The sequence below is a fragment of the Blennius ocellaris genome (genome assembly GCF_963422515.1).
Source record: "Blennius ocellaris genome assembly, chromosome: 22".
NCBI lineage: Eukaryota > Metazoa > Chordata > Actinopteri > Blenniiformes > Blenniidae > Blennius > Blennius ocellaris.
This window is the reverse complement of record NC_137671.1, coordinates 12,943,193-12,963,194: the sequence shown is the minus strand read 5'-3', so window position 1 is coordinate 12,963,194 and position 20,002 is coordinate 12,943,193. Positions and strand designations below refer to the sequence as shown.

The following is a 20,002-nucleotide window of genomic DNA, read 5'->3' as shown; positions in this document are numbered from 1 at the left end:
GTGATCCTATATTGACAATTCTAAATGCAGCGTTTCACATCGCTGACCACTATTATCTAATTTGCCCCACCACAGTGATGAAATGTCTATAAAATATTTCTGTACCCCTCATAACACAATTGCCCAAATCATACTAGGGACTGCTGCCTTTCACTTAAAACACACATACAGTATTTCCTTCTGGGAGATCGTGTTTACAGACATCCAAGTGGGTCCAAGCAAGTTCCACCTACCACAGAAACCACAAAAAAAAAAAAACCCGTGGGAAACACTGCTAACATATATCAACGCCAAATCATTCACACTGCAGATCAGCGCTTCAATCTGGTCCATACACTGCACATTGCAGTGCCTGCGTGCGACCGAGTTTAGAAGACAGATTGGGGGGTGTAATGTGATTGAGGTGGAGATGGCCTCCGAACGCAGGGGATCTAAAGTAGGCCACTTGCGGGAGACTGAGAAATCAATCGCCCGACACATGTTGCCTCCCACATGTGCATTAAATGGCCTCAACATCCTTCAAACTGCAGCTCGCGTGGAGGCTGTACTTGAGCTGGAGTGCTGCGAGTTTGCATCGACCTCCCATTTGGACCATGTGGGTGACTGTTGTAGCTGGAGGTGTGGAAACATGTGGACTTTTTGAATGTACACTGCTTCAGGTGCATTTCTATCATTTGGTAGATTCATTATTTTATTGGAAGAAAAAAAAAAGTGATCAGACTGCCATTGCATTTGCCACCAGAGAACAGAAATGAGACCAGCCCACATACTCAATAGGCTGCCCACAACAACAGCCAAAATACATCATACTCTAATCACTGAGCTGAGTGGGAGAGAGCCTGAGACACAGGGAGCACGAGGGACAAAGATGGAGAAGGGGAGAGTTGCAATGAGTAAGTGAGGGGGGGGGGGGTGTATGAACACAGGAAAACACACACATGCACTCTCACAAAACACACGCCGGCCTACACAAATTTGCACTGTAACAAGGTCATTTTGTGGCCTGCCCAAGTAAATAAAGTTCAAGAGAGGGAATGTGGCAGCAGCAGGAGTAAAAATGGCTCAGCATTTACTGGCTAATTATCAGCCGGGGGAGGCGAGACGAGAGAGGCGAAGGAGGGCGGATCAACGCGTGCGCGCGCGCACACACACACACACACACACACACACACACGTGCATAACACACACACTGGGACAGAGGGAACAGAAAGATGGAGCGAGCCAGAGAGACAGAGTGTAATCTCACAGCAAATATCACAGGAACAGAGACAGAGGGAAAAAGATGGAGGATAGATAGAAAAATAGAGCAAAGTCTTTGGAAAGTAGCTGCTATGAGGGGTCGAGCGACCAGGCAAGGAAAGACAAATAGGCTGGCAGCATGACTCACTGGTCGGCTCTGACGCGCCAGAGGTGGGGATCTACTGCCACCCTCTGCCCACAGACGACACGGCATCTGCAGTGGCCGAGATCAGTGGGTTTGGCTCGGCTGCCGTCGAGGCTGTGTTGGTTGTCACTCGTTAAAAACCGTTAGGTTGGTTTTAACCGCGAGGGCCAGGCTTCAATCTATTATTCCGGCCAGATCACCTCAGAAGCAGCGCCGGCATGGAGCACTTCGTCCTTTCCTGCCAGTGGACACCATGTGTCACCCGAACGGCGTGGCTTCAAATAAACTGGTGCCGTTTCTGACGGCATGACACTCCGGCTCCATCTCTGACCGAATGTGGAGGATAACAGGTTTCTCTTTTTTATTGTACTTGAAGAATCCCTCATTTATGCTTTATTTCCATGTGTAAAGGTTGCCAAGTTTGTAACATTTCAGGAGGGCATCATCCTGTGAGAGGTACCAATAACCCAAAGAGGTTTCCTCTTATTGCTTTTCCACTTGACAGAGTTTAAATGGAGCACAAATCAATTTGCTCTTTCCTACATCCTCCTGAAAAGGTGAATTTTTTTTTAATTTATTACTGAAGAAGTTTGACCTTGAACCTGGACTGTCTGACAGAGTTTTACTTTTTTTTTTTTTTTAAAGAAAAAGGAAATGTCAGTGGTTTCCCTCTCACACCTACAATTAAACTGTTGTAGAGAGACAGTATACACAGTAAAATCTCGAACTCTACAGATATACTTTAAATCAAAGAGCTTTTTCAGCCAGTTTTCATTCCAATGAAAGAATGAATTGATTAGTTTTATGGTAATGACGAGTATCATCGTTTTGATTGAAGAATGTAAAATTCAGTGTTATGTGAAGGTTTCGTCAATTTAAAAAAAAATGTATTCTGGACACTTCTGGATATAAATTTACAAGAAAAGTAAACCTATCTTATCTTAAACTATCTTACTAGTATAAATGAGAGATCACACAAACCCGGTCACATATGGCCTCCTTTAATGTTCAACTGAGTTTGGGTGACTTAAAAAGCAACACGGGTAATGTTCCTGACAAGCAAGTGACGACAGATTGGTGAAGGGGTTTACACCATGTCACCTTTTGTCCATCACCTCATCAGTCGACGGGTACTCGAGGGAGAACGGGGGGAGCGACTGGGAGATGGCCCACATCCTGTTCTGCGGTCCCAGTAGATGTGTGAGGAGTGAGGCAAGACAGCCAAAAAGGAAGACGCCTCAGCAGCACTGACTTGTGGGGATTGGACCTGCTGCGTCTCCCCCCACTCTATCCATCACTCAGGTAATAGGAAGTGAAAAGTAGAGTGGACGCGGAGAGGGGAGGAGTGAATGATGATGGGATTGATGGATGGATGTGTCCTTGTGAGAGTCAGTGCATTGCAGTGCCCGGCGCCGGTAAATGTCAGAGGGACAAGTGCAGGGGCAATGACAGGCCTGAAAAACCCGACACTTTCCAATATACACTTATCTTTACGAGAGCTCAACAAGAAGCAGGGCGAGCGTGGCGTTTTCCAAAGGAATTTTTTTTTTTTTTTTTTTAAGTGTTGGTCCCGCTGACATTTCAAGCAATATATCACATTCAACATTTTGGTAGCAATTCTACCGAGTGGATAAAGCCCAAAATGCAGTGCCCCACAAGTTGCCTGACCCAAAACAAAGTGACAAACACAGCAGCGGCTGACGGAGATCAAACTTTCTCTGCGGCTGCAGAAGAACTGGAGGACAAAGCAGCGTCCTATAGAGATCAAATAGAAGCATGAAGGTTTAACTGAGGGCAGCGGTGGTGCAGTAATACAGCAGCAGCAGCATAAAAAAACAAAAACAAAAAGAATGACTGACTTGTCCCTTCATCCTGAAACAAACTTACACTTTCAGTCCTTAACACTCGACCTCCTAGTTTATGTGGCTCTTCCTCGAGACGCACTCTTTCCCTGAGCTCGCCATCAAATGCTCCCTCACTGCCACATCTAACCCGCTTTTATTGAAGGGGGTTCAGAGAGATCCAACAGCCGCTCACACTGATAGTATAAATGTTTTATCCTTTTCTCGAGCTTCTTGCCTCTGACTCAGGGAAAAAATATAAATATATATATATATATACATACAGCTCCTTTTCTGTGTGTGCAGTTTATCAAGTTCATTCTGTAAGCAGATTGCTAAAGTAACACCTTTTATGTAACCCTTGGGCAAGCCGGGATTTTTTTTTTTTTCCTTTTGAAGGGTCTTGTAAGTTCAGGGCCTGAAGAGAGTAAATACAGACACAAGACATACTTTAAAAAAGTATATAAGGTTGCAGGAAAAAATATGCATCAAGCGAAGGGCAGGTTAGGATGCAAGACATCATCAAAATACTCCAATAGGGAACCAGATTTAAAGTTGCAGTTGCTTTATAGCAGGATGGACGACATCGATACTGACTGAGGCTGGAATCTACTGCTGAAATGCAGAAAGAAGTAAATCTAACTTTAACCAGATGTATGCCAGCAACCATGTGGGGCTGCACCTGAATGTTCCTAGTATTAACAATACTTTTCTCTTGAGGCCCTGACCAATAACGGACCGAGCTAATATCTTGAATTTTGGGCTTTCGGGGGTCATTCTGTGCAGCCGCCACCGCCGCTGCAGCGATTTTGTCCTAATTTGCCTGGGGATGGCTTTGAGGCTGCTGTTAAACATTTCTCATACATTTACAGAAGGGATTTTTTTTTTCTCCCTATTTTTTATTCACAGAGGGGGGAAGCAAAGGCGGAAATAAGTGTCAGGAACATATAATTCGTGCGACGCCTCCGAGTGCCTCCGCTTTTGCTCGGATGCTGAAAGAAAATTGGAAGTGCTGTGGCAGACCATCAAATGGTAAAAAGCAAGAGAAATGAACTAAAACCAACTTTTATTCACATTTGAAAATGTGTTAAAAGTGGAAGACGCAAAGGTGGCTTCCAGGGACATTTGATGCAATCACATTCATATAAAAACAGCCCAGCGACCGAATGAGGCCGGTCGCAGGGCTGAATGTGGCCAGCAGGGTTATTTTGAAGTGTAAGAATTCAACAGAAGACATTGAGGAATAGACATATGATAAGTTAATGCTATTAATATTTTGTTTAGGGTTGCATTGCCACCAATAGTAGTATTGGGCATCGGGTCCAATGATGCATTTGCAAATAGAGGCTTTGTGGCGTTTAATAAATACTCTGATATTTGGTATCAGCAGGTAATTAAAGGGTTTTACTTTCATTTTTTAAAAAGTCGCATCGGTGCGTTCCTAATTTTTTAAATGGGCAGAATTATGACAAACAGAATCGTGCAGCAAGACGCTGCAAGGCCCGCTAAAATATCTGGAGAACTATAAAAAAAATCCCAATTTTTGTTAATGAATAGCATGAAATGCGAACATTTTCAAAATGTACGTCTTTGCACTAAATCAAAAGAAACATATGGAGCGATAGTGTTATTTGTGATAATGACCTGGCCAGGTTGACACCAGTGATTTAAATGGGAGGGAAAAAAATGTCATTAAGCAAAGAAGGCATTTATCAATGGAGTACAGCTCATAAACGCCTCACCTTGGCTACAAACTGTCTGTCCTTCTGGTCCAAGTTGGCTGTGGGTGCCACGTAGTCTTTCCATATGCGGACCTTGCGCTCTTTAGCAGATCTAGCCAGGAAGAAGATAGGCATTGGTCATGTGTTTGGACACAGAAGGTCCAGTCAAGCTTGAAAAGAATGAGTCATTTAGCTGGAAAAGGACACTCATCATAGTGAAAAAAAAAAATCACGATTGGCCTCCAGTCACGAGTACCACTAAAGAGACTCGACATCACTGTAGCATAAAGAGTGCGATTATTTACTGCGATGCAATCTTAAATGCTTAGACTTGTACATGAAGGAGATTTATTATTGAACGATTCCTTTCAGTGCAGGGAATTTGCATCGTCCGTCTTTATTCGGTCTTTATTCTATCACATCCACAATTTCTCAAACCAATTTATTCTGTAAACTGGGCTCCTTCATTTTTCCTCTCATGTGAATAAAAAGCTGGATTTAATAAAGTATGACGAGACTGCGTGTCGACCAAAACCCTCACTGATTTGTTTTCTTTAGATAATGAAAGACTTCTGGAAATATTCTTAATTTCCTGTTTTGGATTTTGTAACCTCAAGAATTGTCAACTATTTGATATGGTTTTGTTTTTTTTTAATTCATTTTAATCATGAGCAACACAAGCCTTATTTTCTGTGCATAACAAATTTCTCATTTAGTTTATCTTCAGTTCCGTACCGTTCAGCAGCTCGCAGTTTCTCTGCTCCCTGGGTGTAAACAGCCATGGACCAATCCACGCAGCGGGCGAAGCCTTCCTTCAGCAGAAGTTCTGTAATGTTGCCATTCTGGCACGTGAAGAAAAACAGCCGAGTTTAATTTAACTTGAATACAAAAAAAAAACAATTCAGCAAATCAAGGAGCATGAAAAATTAAGTTAAATGAGATTGCAAAACGACCCAGAACTAATTGCACCTACACTTATTAGTTGGACATTTTTCCACTGGTGAAGAGAATGATCACAGCCGGGTGTTTCGCAACTTTGACAAAAAAGAACATGACGGCCTTCTCCTGTTGCATTATGGGTGTATTCAACTCACCCTGACAACATGACTTTGAGCAACGAGCTTTCATATCTCAGCTTGGGTTGTGAAATCTGTGGTTTGGTTGGATTGGAGACTCTTCATGTTTGATGCCCCTACTTTAGCCCATATGCACCTCAAAGCAACTAAATCAGGTGATCTGGACTGTGATGTCCGTCTTAGAAGAGGTTTCTTTATCCACGTGGCTTTGTCCCAGCATGAACTGACTCAGCTACTTATATCAAACCCTCTTCCAAGTGCAGTTCGCCTGATTCATTTGCTTTGAGATGAAGTTCAACAACACTGCCCCCCCCGCCACTCGCTGCCGACTCCTGTTTTACCGGGTGAAGGATGGTGCCCAGTATGATCTGATTGGGGCAGCTTTCCAGAATGATCTGCACGTCTCGCTGTAGAAGCCGGGATTCGGTGAAGAATTTGGCTTCGGCGGCAAATGGCTCCGGTGTTTCTGCGCCATCTGCTTCCCTCTTGAATGTGGGACACTGAGGACGTAAGAAAGGATAAAACATCAACGCAGTCGAAAGGCCTCTTTAACTGATTCCATCTGCATTTACAAACTAAAGCACGCATCTTGTCTACTGTGAATTTCCGACTGAACGGTTTATTGAACTCGCACTTTTCCAAGGGTTCAATATCCTTTCTTAACCGACGTCACGTCGCAATACGCGCCGTCTGTAATCTGCTTCTGAGCGTGGCAGATCGGCAGAAAGATAGAAGCACAACGGGCGGAACGAGAAGACAAGGCTTTGAGCAATGAGGCAAAGAACACCTTGAAATGGATGCAATATCTTCAAGTGGTGGATCAAAAAGATTAGTTATCTTGAGTGGTTCTTTGACAAAGAGAGCTTGGAGCAGAAGACTGATGAGGAAATTTAGCGGCAAGGAAGCAGATATCTGTATTCACGTGGATATTTTGCAAGTACAAATTGACTTTATTGACATACTGTAGGGAATTGTTGATGTTTGGGGATATACATGCGAGTCGGACATTTTAAAAAGGCACACTTGCTTCATTTGAACGTTTTTTGAAGTGACTACAAATATAAACTCATTCAGTGATAATGCATATCAAACACTTGCAAATAAATCATAAAACCTTGTGTGACCCACCGAAATGAAAAAGTCTCTTAAGATTCATTGTATTATACATATCTTTCTAGAAACGTAGTAATTTATTATGAAAATGGTCTAATGGCAATAAAGTGCCTGTGAATTATGCATGCAGATGAACAAATGATTAACTTGTATATCTTTCAACAAAAATCATTATACTTTACAGTATGTTGATGAGATTCTATTGAAAAATCTGACGGGAAGAGGCAGAAAGAAAAAGTCCACAATTAGGGATGCACGACATTTATTGGCACAACATCTGTATCTGCCGATAAACGTAAAAAAATTATACATCGGCATGAAACGCCGATGGTCAAATGCCTTTAAAAAAGAAAAAAAAAATGTTTTGCATGCATCATGGCTCTACCTGGACACGTCATTCGTGGGCTCTCCGCTCCTCGAGTTCAAACCAAACCAACATGGCGGCTCGTTCACAAACTTGGCAGTGTGTTGGACCTTCGCTCCCTTCGCCTCATTTGGTTGGATTCAACTTTATATAATAATGTACTAACCAATAAAGTGACAACGTGACCAATTTAGATGCAAGGACACTATTAAAAAGAGTAATTTTCAGCAATTTGGACACCCTGATGACCGGTCAAGCAGAGCCAAAGGGCCACATCTGGCCCCCGAGCCTTATGATGTCATTAACAGTTTTCAAGAACTTTTCACAATCGTATCTCTGAGTTTGTGTCAACTTATTGTCAGAAATGTATACATCAATTTTCCAAGTTGAATTTTCTTTCTTTTTCTGATGCGCGGTGTTGCATTCTGCCCGGCTTGCTCTCGTTCACTTCCTGCACCCAATAGAAATGCAAATAAAGAACTTAAAGTGTCCACTTTAGCACTGGATTCAGCTTGAACCAACAGTGATGCGCCACTCACATAAACCTCGACTTGGCCCTGGACGACCCGAGGTTATTGCTTATCATACAAATGTAAACGTATTGCAGTTGTATTAAATTGTCTATTTAGCAATATGATGCATGTGCAGCAAGAGAGACGTGTTTACCTTCACACCAGACAGCATGACAGTGACCAGGTAGCAGTCGGGGAGCAGCAAGGCACGAACAACACTGCCGTCTCGTACGTGTTCAATGATGGCTGAGGAGAGGAAAAACATCACAAGTGTTTGACGGCAGACCAGGGAGCTCGCTTATCTCAAGACAGAAATGAACAGATACGCAGTGGGGGGGCTTCACAAATAACACTGCAATCGGCCAGAGAATTGTAGATTTGTCATGCAGGAGTGCATCAGAGTGACTCGAAATCAAAGCTCGAGCGTCTGTGATCAGCCCAAAACAATTACTGTGTTTAACGTAACCTTCCGGTGAAGGGAGGAAAGTCGCAGGTCCCAGTCAAAGTGATACTCTAGCCAAAACCCATCTTTAGCAAACACAGTGCCGCGGGCTCAGAAAGCTTCCTGGAAGCAAGAATAACCTTCTTTGCAACAAAGGTAAGAGCTGTGGTCAGTTTCAAATTCATGTCAGAAATTTGATGGTTTCGACACCAATTTCTGAACTCCAAAAGCAGTAACATGTTCACTGATACTTCAAAAGGAGTCCACTTCACTACTACAGTATGGCTCGGATACTACAACTTTGATTTTTTTGGCTTTTGAATGCATCGTAAAAAGGAGGAAAACAGATTTTGGCTATTTTTCAGGGTATTTGTGACACTTTAACCCCTTGCAAAAAAAAATTTTTTTTTTCTTTTTTTAAATGAGATAAAGTTTTTAAAACAAACCTGGATTCAATTAAATAAAGTTTCATTCTCCAATTTCAACTTGAGTGGGCTAGACTGGTAATATAAACTGACATTTTTCTTTGTTGTGATGCAGAGTATCTATGATGAAAGTATTGATAATTTCACACAACCAAACAATTACTACTGAACATCTCAACACCAGAAAATATTGGGTGAAATTTTAGTGTGTGCTTGTGAGCTGCTGGAGACAATAAAGTACCTAAAAGTTAAAAAGTCGAATTTCAGAAGGTTTGGGGGGTTTTTTGTTTCTTTTTAATTCATAGCACACCATTCATGGTTTTTCTGAACATTTTGATGTGCTTTCAATGTATATGTTCCAAATTATTACATTTAAATATAAACCACAGTCTAGGATCGTAATCTTTGCACTCTGCCTCTTAACCACACCTGGACTCTTTCAGAGAGAAAACTTTTGAGTCTTTATATTCTTTACATCTGAGCAGGACTTAAACAAAACTTTACAGAAGGAGCTAAATTAATATCTGTGACTCCTTAAATCTCGATGTAAACACATCTGGAAACATCTGGGAGCCAAAGCTTGGTTCTATAAAAAGAAACGCACTTTTAACTCGAGCAGATGGAACTTTTTTAATGCAGACCAAAACTTTGCTCGACAGAAGCGTTTAAAACATCTGGATTCCTCAACTCACAGCAGGTTCCATTAAGCCAGTCTCTGTAAAATAAACTTGAATTATTACACACACAAAAAAAAGCTGAAGTCTTTGAAAATCGGTATTTTTCATAATAAAAGAACCACAAATCATCTGCTGGTGGGTGTTAGTAACATCGGTCAATAGGCTTAATTTTAGGGACACTTGAGTTCAATGTGACTCAAATGAAACTCACACCGAAATACCAGTCTGAGATTAATTCTCTCTTTCTGTGTACATTTGTGTGTGCACGGTCCGTGTATATGTCTGAGTGCTGGTGTCTGTTGAATAGGTAGCATCAGCAGCAGAACAGAGGGATCAGTATTCCAGGTTTCAGCTCAATGCACATTTCGAAGCTCTTTTGGCTGAATAGCTGCTTCCAATTTGGGGGGGGGGGGACCTGAAAGTCTCATGAAGGGTAAGAACAAGTAATGAAAGAATGAGGGAGGAAAAAAAAGCCCCCCCCCCGCCATTCAATTAAAAGGTTGGTGAAATGAGCTGGGCCGCTGTTACCGGCAGTCATCTGGAAATAAATCGAGAGGCACATTAGACCTGGAGTGGGTCAGAGATGAGACGCTGAAGGAATGAGCTGGTGAAGGATGACACACGGCGCGCCATTACGGGGGCTTAACGGGATATTCTGGAGTAAACACCGTCGGTTGGAAACGGCGGCATTGTGTGATGCGCGCTTTACCGTTGATGGGTTTCTGGTGCAAAGAGTCGACGAAGTTGCGGGGGTTCTCGATGGTGTACTTGAGGTCGCGGATGGTGTGTGTGCCGCCGCCCTCGCTCCACATGCCCTTCTTGGAAGCCTTTGACTGGTCCTCCAATTCGCAGAGCCGGGCCTGCTCTGGACTGGTGACAGAAAAAAAAAAAAAAGAAGAAAGATTTAAGACACAATAAAACGTAGGCCTGCAAAGCACATTTCAAACGAGTGATAAAAGCAATAGATTGCTCTCTGGATAAGACGTGACTAAGAGCCAGCTCTGCAACTTTTCCCCCAGCACAACCGACTTCAGTCCATCTGAGAAATTTTTTTTTTAACGCTGCTGTAAAAACAAAAGTATGGGAGAGAAACAAAAAAAAAAAGTGGATTCTTGGCACAATTATTTCCTTCTTTCCAGGCCGTCTCCACCAGGAGAAGTCGCGTGCAACCACAGCGCGAGGCCTCGACACCGCAGGGGCAACTGACTCCATCTCATCTAATTTTAACAGGCTGAGAGGCTTAAAACATTTAATTTATCGCTTTAAAATATGAAAACCAAAAGAAAATCTCCACGGAATCTATATAAAACTTGCTCCAATGAGTGGCATGACACCCGGCCCCTACATAAACCCCATATTGAAACTTTGACGGGCTCCTCCTTTTCCAGCTGCAGTGATATTTCACCATGAACCAGTTTGGGAACAGCCATCGACCGAGACCAGACGGCTTCTGAAGGTAATAAAACCTCCACAACAAAACCACTTATAACTGAACCTGTTAACAAGCTGCAATTAATTTCACACCCGTTCGGAGCTACGGGCCAGTAAACAAGAGGAAAAGGTTGAGATCCTTGAATGGCTCCTCGTTTTAAGTTCAGTTTGTTTTTTGCGCACAACCTACTCAAATCACAAACAGAAAAAAACAAGTAGTATTAATAAATTAAATACAAAAAGTATTCAAACAAAGTACACGACGCCATTTCAAGTGCAGTCGTGTCGTTTTCTTCTTCGAGAGGCGTTGTCCTGACAAAGTGCAATGTTGTATTAAAAGAAAGCCGCTGATTATAACTTATATATATATATATATATATATAAATAAGCGTCCTGTGAAGAGATAAAAATAATGTTTGACAGCTCCCTCAAAAGAAACCACGCAGCTGGATACAAACGCCACAATTAATTCCATGCTGGCAACCTAAATTGTGCAGCCTAATGCTTTTTGAGGGCCCTTGTACAACTTTAATTATTCAGAACTTCAAATGGCCAACAGGCTTTTGTTTTTGCAGGCGGCGGCGGCTGCCCGATTGGAAAGGGAGCTGCGATGGTGACTGGAGCTTTTTAAAAATGAACACTGTATAAACTCAATTTTTCACATCTTGCTGCCTAAAAGACACCGTACACTTAACACAAGCAACAAAGTGGCTTTCAATTAAAACGCAACACACACACACACACACACACACACAGAGCCTGTTCTCCAGCTGTGTGTTCTTAATTGGGCGTTTGGACCGATGCCCAAAACCCAGTCAAGTTCACTTTCCGTGTGTTGTTCTTTTTTCTATTTCTTCACTCCAAACTTCAAATGAATAGAAACAATTTCTTGCTTACTGAGCAACAATAGTGCAACTTTTCTTCAAGAAGTCAATTGTGTTTAAGCTACTTAGGATTTAAGTACAGAACGGGACCACGGAGCTAAGAATGTAATCAAGGAAAGCAGACATTGCATCGCCACAGACGAAATAGAGAGCAAGAGATTGCGAAGATATAGAAATAACTTCATGTGTGGAGGCAGATGATAGTGAACTTATCCGCGTCTCCGAATAGACGGGGCCTCTTTTTTTAGGTCAGCAGCACATTGCTTCAAATCAAAACCGATATTGATGGGGAAGAGAGTGCAACACTGAGCAAGACTGCGAGAGGAACAAGGGCCGAGCAGAGAGAACTTTCCAATTCCCTGATATTTGAACACGCCGAAGGCTAAATCTTTCATCTCCATACGTCTCCCTTGTGCCACCCAAAATACTTTAGATACAAAAATGTTGAACCTCGGTGAGCCACTTCACTGCTCCGTGTTGTCTGTGCGGTTTGAAGGGGGTTGTGGGAAGTGGTGCTCCCCCCAGCACACTTGACTGGAAGGGTTATAGTCCGTCCCCCCAGACATTGACACCCTTCTACCAGCCCTCCTCTGGGGCTGCAGTTCAAAAGGAGCGTTGGGGGGGGGGGGGCTATGAAACAGTCGGTCTCCATGTTAATGTGGCTCCCTTCTGCTCTGGTGGGTGGGCATTATATAAACCAATCAGTCAAGCCCCCCCCCCCCCAACCGCCTGTGGGTTTAGTTTTTCAAAGCAAACGTGTAACACAGTGGAATCTGAGAGATTCCCAGCGTCGAGCCACCTCCGAAAATGGATGACCAATATTTTAAGAAGAAGCAGTCGGACGAAGAGGGGAAAAGAAAAAAAAAAAAAAACGTGACTGGTGAGAGCATCCATTTCAATCTCAGCTCTGAGGACAGATTTTACAAGAGTGCTCAGGTCAAAGCAAGATTCAGTTTTAGTCGTAGGAGTTTTTGTTATTCCAGTCTTCATAAGCAAAGTATTCAAGTGTTGAAAAGCCTGCAATGAGGGAGTTTTATGAACCAATCCTGTCTGGTGCCAGATGAGGACAACATGGCAACGCACAGCTGCAGCAGCCTTTCAATGCACCCTTTTGTTTTGTTTTTTAACTACGGCCTATAAATGTGCCTACAATCCAAATGGATAGTGGCCAGTGTTTAGGTGAGGTTAATGTGAAGGACCTCAGGGAAACGGTAAGCATGAGTGCATCCTAAATGGGGAGAAATCCAACTTGAAGAATACTCCTTCTCACATCACAAGTTGTATCACACAGTGGTCAAAGCAGATAACTGAATGTGGGTTTTTTTCTATGTTTAATCTGGCTACTTGTGAGAGATCTAAAAACGAGATACTAAAAGGCGAATCTGCACTGTGGTAAACGAAAGATAAATATCTTTAAAGGTGGCTTAAAATCTCTGGATGACTGATGTCACTGTTAAAATAATCTACAGCTCCGGAGAACTAATAGAAATGCAGTAAAGAACAACACAAAGTGACACCAAAGCAATACGCCCTCAGTCTATTTCCTTACTAAACATTTTCCCTGCACATAAATGTGACTTGATTAGCTTCACTTCATGAATTCACATAAATAGATGACATTGGTAGTCGTATGTATATACTACATATTCATACATTCCCACACCCATCCCCCATCATTTTTGCATTTTCAGTTCAGAAAATGTTCACATTGAGCAGAAATGCTGAAAAAGGATGTAGTTTTCATGTTGGACCACGAGTGGGACCCGTTTGCTTTTGTGATGAAACCAAACTCACAAGCTAAAGTAAAACGGGAGACGTGACGCTTTAGGAGCAGAGCCTTTCCAAAAACATCAGCTTTGCCTTGACGCATTTTCTGAGCATTTCCCCGATTTGTGAAGCGGTTGCTCGTGCGGGCGAGCGGCAGCGGGCTTCTGAACACATGTTTAACTGCACTGTCCTAAGCCGCCGTCATTACCGTCACCTTCGTAATTATCGTCACATCATAGTTAGTGTGATCAACGTAGCCAGTCATGACGAGTAATGGCGGTGGAGGCACTGAGGGGAAAAACTCGGGCCTTAAGTCATAACTGAGTAATGGGACTCCCCTTTGGCCAAATGATGCCAGCTTACACTTAAAGCATCATTTACATTAGCGCTTGTTCTGGGCCATTGTGCAGAATGCTTGAAACGGGCCATTAGTGACAGAATATTCACATCATCTCGGTTCATGTTGGAAGATGCAAATGTAGCAGCATGAGTCAAAGTGCTTGTCGGGTGTGTAATGTGCAAATACTGCCACTGGGGGGGATATACAGTACTTTGTCTTATACCACTGGGTGTGCAAGTGTATTTAGGAGATTACTGCAGAAGGGCAATGTGGCAGAAAAGGGTTGCAGAGGGACGTCGTCGTAGCAGCAGGGTAATGCTGCCACCATCTGGGATGCCGCCGCTCCATCTCAATTCTCCACAGTCTGCCAGTCGAGGGCTTCTGGAGATCACCCCACAGATTTAACACTGCGGTGCTGGTGGAAGCTTGGGCAAATGGGAGATTGCGTCACGTCGCCAAAAGTGGCTTCGCCTTCAAATTCTCGACAGAGAACGTTAAGTTGCGAATCAAAAACAAGTTTTGAACATTGCGGAGTCCCCAGGGCACACACTGACTGAGACAGTTTCTGGAGGGAAAAACATATTAGTCACTTGTGTAATGACACACCAAAGAGCTGTTGCACTGATCTGATGAGTTGTTGTTTTTTCTGTTGTCGTTGAGAAAAGATGAAAATGATTTGGGCAACAATATGAAGAAAAAAAAAGAGAAGGAAAAGTGTGCTTATTAACAATTTAACATTTTATTCTCAGTTTAAGAGAGCAAATGAACTACATACCGACTTTCTCCTTAATGAGAATCTAAATTATAAAACGTACACCAAACACAGTGTCGTGTTAATTATTCAAGAGCTTTGTAATGCTTGTGCTTATCAAAGAAAAACACAGCAACCCAATAAGGCTACCATATTGAATGTGTTACAATGTTGAAAAACAACGTCTAAAGCTGTGTGCAACATGTCTGAAGCCTCAATCCTCTGAAAAAGATGCAATTGCGTTTCTGTTATATGTGGAATGTTTAAAACTTTGAAGCAAGCTGCAGAATGAGATAAAACCAGCCCGTTTATTCATGCATATTAAGTTACCACAACGAATGTCTACACAATAATGGCTGCTGCGCCGCTTACCCACTGGGGCCAATCTGGAACATTGAGGCTCCGTTTGCGCGACATTTCAAGTGAAAACACATAATTTTTCCCAACAGACCATCACTTACTCAACGCTGCCACCTGCTGCCCAACAGAGGCATGGCTCTGGATTTTACAGGGCGCCTTTTTAAGGAGACCCCCCCCAACCTCCATCAACCAAATCCCAAGAAGAAAACAAAACAGTTTAGTTTCAGTCGCACTCCCTCATATTTCACATTCTGTTTTGTTTTTGCAAGCATTTACTTTGTCACTGATTAGGGGTGCTGCTCTTTACGTAAAAGGAAAATTGTCATTTGTTCTGAACACATCATCACTGGATGCCAGACAATATATAATAAAGTTGGCATATCTACTTAATGTACCACCTAAATGTGGATTTGGAATTTTTGTTTTTAAGTGGATCCAGATATTATACCAGAGGTACACAAATCAAACTACAAGTGTTCTAGCGAACAACAATCTCCATGTTGTTGATTAGAGAGAGATCTACTCTCCCGGGACGTCTTCTTTCCACAATGTTATTCATATTAGCATTCGGTCCCCTGGCAGTGACAATTAGAGCAACAGGCAAATGTACCAGGTATCCTAATCAGACATCAGGAACCTTAAATAGCCCATGTTATCCTTGTCTCTGCAAATCTCGCCGTTAGTAAATTTGATACGTTTGGCAGATTTTCTGGATATATCATCAACTACTCAAAATCTTCAATACTCGATCAATGAGGAACAATGAACAAAACTTGTTTATTGATGCCACTGATGGATTTACCAATCTCCACAAAAAATTTTTTGGAAAGGTTTTTCTTTGTTGTGGTGCAGAGTGATGGAATTGTCTGTTTCACAAACCAAACAATTACACTTAAAATTACAATATCAACATAAAGATAATTTTAATGAAGACTTCTTGTGCAAAATACAGTTTTTACCAACCTGGCTCTTATTTTTCACACTTTTGCATTAGATGCATACTTATGTTTTTGTGACTTCATGCAGAAAGAAACAAAATATAAATATTATAAATATCTTACAGATAAGCATTGGGCATGCTGCATGTTTAAAAAAAAAAGATTGACGATATAATAAATACTGAATGTGTTTGTATTGATAGCTGGATTTTTTTCCTGAAGTTTGTTTTGCGATAAAATGATAAGTCATTTTTAGACGTTCTATCATCTATCCTGAAGTTTTTTGTATTTAGATCAAAAGCTGTGTTGCACAAAATTGTGTGACTCACAGAACATGGAACAATTTGATGATGGAGAGAGACTTAAGTTTGAAAAAATCTCAGAATAAACCATTGATGTTTTCATATTTTCTGAGTTTTCCCAAATGTGATTTCGAAATTAAATCCCAATTTAGGATTACTTGCAGTACGCAGGGTATTAATTCATCACGACTTTTCACTGCACTCCGTACCAAGCTGCCATGCTCCCCACTGAGCGCGAGTCACGCCTCATAAAAGCTGTTCAGAAGCAGGAATCTTACTTGTTCCCTCGGATTCCTTCCCTGCGGACTGTGGCGAAACCCTCGTTCACCAGTGTTTCAGCAATGTTCTCGCCACTTGTGTCTGCAACGAGAGAGAGGGGGGAGTCAATCTCATTTTTTTTTTTTTTTTTTTTAAGTGAAATGATTAGAGCTTTGTAACAGATGGTACAAGTGTTGAATGTGTGACTTCAGGTGTGACAGCGCGCACCTCTCCCCAGATAAACCATGCCATACTCTCGGCCCAGAGCGGTCTTGATTTCCACCGTGAAACACACTTCTTTGCCGATGAGCTTCTTCCGCAGGAACTCTCTGGCTTGGAAGGCCCAGGGCTGCAACACAGACGGGAAGAGTCACGGACGTCCCGTCCAAGGTTAACCACCAACAAGTAGTCAGGGGTGGACTTTGACTCATCAATATCAGTAGAGGTAGACCTCTAGTGTTGTACAGACAAACAATCACTGATTTATTAATAAATGTGGTCTTTGGTGACATTGTGCAAAAAATATACCCACAACCGGGTTAACTTTTTTTTTTTTTTTTTTTTACAGCCACCAGTCAAAACGTATCACTCTATTAATGGGCAAATAGTCCTAACTGGAGTTAAAACAACATCTGTACCGTCCTTGACGAACAGACATGTTTAAATGAACATGTTCACCTCATCCGGGATGTCCTTGGTGTCGGGCTGGCCCTGTGCCGCTCGCCGCGCCATGGCTCCGGCTCGGATGTTACTGAGGTTGATCTGACGCTCCGGGGGCGGCCCGCCTCGAGGCTGGCCCCGCACAATGATGGCACAACCTGACAGGACCTGCAGAGACAGACGGAGGCCTCAAACACCTCCTACCAAAACGGGTGCAACGCAACATCGGAGAACAAAAGAAATCATCAATGCTAATCAGTTGCAAAGCTCGCAAATATCAGAGAGGCTTTGAAGTTTGAGAAGACGGAACAGCGGTGGGAAACTCTTTTACACAACAGGTTGCCACGGTGACAGGCTGTCATTCAAGTTGAGATCACACGATCTGATAACGTAGTTAAATACCCCACTCTTGGGGTCTGACAACCGTGGCATTTACACGAATCTGTGCAAACACCTTTTATCTGCTGATGCTCCAGCGTGTCTGCGGGGAGCATCACCGGGCGCTGTTGATCTAAGATGTGAGCCAGATAAACACGTCGAGTCGTTAGTGTTTCCCTCCAAGAAGGGGAGACGCGCAGGTGCAACTGTAGTTTTCAGCAACTGCAGCAGCAGAGAAGCCATGAGGAATAAACTCCTGTTTACAATCAGGCAAAGTTGTGGCCCAAATGCACGCCGTGGCCTCACTCAACCTTTCTCAAGCTCAAGTTTAAGACAGCTATAAAATAAATGCTGGAAAACCTTTTGATAAACAAGAAAGATTGCAGATGTTTCTATCGAGTTCGGTTGCAATACTATCTCAGTCGGTGAGAGACGCATCTTATCTCAGATGCTTTTACGAGTGACATGCCCAGGTTAGTACTAAGTTGCTCGGAAAAGTCACAGATTTCGTTGAAAGCCTGACAAATGGAACATTTAAACATGTGAAATATTACCATGATGAAGTCAAAGTTTTTGTAAATCGCCCAGCATAAGAACAAGAACTGCATTTACAGATATTAACATCAAGGTACCAGACCTTCTTTTAAACCTCAGAAGCTGTTTCTGTGTAATTTGCTGAACTGGGAAAATACTTATTTGTGCTCAGCACACTCCATTTGAAGTCATCATTACTGTTCCAAGAAGAGAGGACACAATCACTGATTATGTATTCAAGGAAATCTGTTCACTCGATCAGCATAAACAAATCGCACAGTTATTACTACAAACCTAAACTGAGAAAAGGTTTGTTGACATGTGGCCTCTCAAACTACACCCGGTCCAGATGAATGAGAGATTACACAGGGGGGGCAAAGAAGTTGCAGCTACGTGTCAGTTTCCTGCGGTCGGTTTTAGCCGGTGCACAGTGGGGGGAAAGCAGGCTGGGACTGGAAATGACGGAATTCTGACGATCAAAACTCAAGAAACAAGAATCGGACGTTAAAAAGGCAATACTGGAAAAGCTTAAAGCCCTCGAAAGTTTTCAGGGAGACAGACTAAACTACAACTTATGAACTTTTACACATTAGCTTCCACGCTAATGCTGCTATGTACTCATTTGTATGTGATATTAGAGGTATTTGCATGATAAATTAGTTAATTTAGCAGTGATCCTGCTGGATGTGACATTATTTACACAAACAACGAAGTGTCTGGATGTGCATCAACATATTAATATACATTAAACAGTAGTGAAGAGTGTGAATGCTAGTTAGCTCTTAGCTGGGAAACTGAACATCTGTTACCAAGTGAGTGATCTGCACAAGTTCTAAACCTGGCAGCTTAGTACTTCAAACTTGCCAGCGATAATCAAACAGTTTATCATCTCTCCAAGACGAGTTAGTTTGAGCAAATCTGTGAACGTCAGTTTTCCCCCCACAGCGTTGTTAGCAGACGAGCGGCTAACCAGCTAGCAATAGCCGGCATGCTAACGTAGTGTCAGGTTAACTTTAATGTCCATGACAGTTCTAGTTCACATCATGTCAACACTCCCAGTGACCCGCATCGTGATATTTGTGACGTGCTGCGAGTTTGTGTTCAAGTTAAGTGACGGCGATCGGTGGGTTTAGCCTCCACTGAGCTAACTAGCAGACCACCACACAAGAGCTCTCACACACAATCCTGTCAGGATTCCTACCATTTTCACAATCCCCCTCTGCAGAGGGGCAGCCGAGGCGGGGGCTGACTGAGCCTGAGCTGAGACGGAAGCCATGTCCACTGGTTTGGTAGATCTAACGCCGTTCAGGGGAGAGCAGGTGAAAGGAGCTGGGACTCTGGAGTGAGCTGTTCTAATGAAAGCCAAGAGAAAAAGGCTGAGCACCGATCAACACACACGTTATACCGGAAACAAACTGTGCCATGCATATACACACACACACACACATAGGGAGAGAGAGCACATCCGGGTCACACTCGCGAGGGGACTTGAGGTGGACGGAGACGCTTCGTGACCGCGTGGGCACGTCCCGTGGAAGACTTCCGGTGCACGAGCAACGACACGTCAGCATAGCGTGAACACAAATAATGCTGCGTTCAGGGTGCCTCGGAGAAGACGTGCTTCTTCAATAGCATAGTCGCATAAATGAACCCTGAGCTACTGATACACTTCAACTTCACAGTCGAAATACACAAGTATACAAATATCTGATCTGCCGATCAATCGCATGGCAGCACCTCAATGGATTTACAATGTTTCATTTGAGCACATATTACAGAACATCTTTAAAGAAAAGTTTTACACTTACTTTTTTTAAAACAAAAAAACAGTGGAAGCTCACTG

The 20,002-nt window shown here is 42.7% G+C and overlaps 1 protein-coding gene across 1 annotated transcript in view; it reads right to left on the bottom strand.

The window, feature by feature from the left end:
* Positions 1-19,552, bottom strand: part of snd1 (staphylococcal nuclease and tudor domain containing 1) — a 173,239-nt gene extending 153,687 nt beyond the window's left edge. Inside the window, exons 1-9 of the mRNA XM_080518464.1 lie at positions 19,361-19,552; positions 17,266-17,415; positions 16,816-16,936; positions 16,608-16,689; positions 10,266-10,426; positions 8,167-8,258; positions 6,365-6,523; positions 5,683-5,789; positions 4,969-5,059 (exon numbers count right to left, since the gene is read on the bottom strand). Of these exons, the coding sequence (XP_080374590.1) occupies positions 4,969-5,059; positions 5,683-5,789; positions 6,365-6,523; positions 8,167-8,258; positions 10,266-10,426; positions 16,608-16,689; positions 16,816-16,936; positions 17,266-17,415; positions 19,361-19,435 (1,038 nt within the window). The 5' untranslated portion in view covers positions 19,436-19,552. The remainder of the gene's footprint in view (positions 1-4,968; positions 5,060-5,682; positions 5,790-6,364; positions 6,524-8,166; positions 8,259-10,265; positions 10,427-16,607; positions 16,690-16,815; positions 16,937-17,265; positions 17,416-19,360) is intronic.
* Between the last annotated feature and the right edge of the window lie 450 nt (positions 19,553-20,002).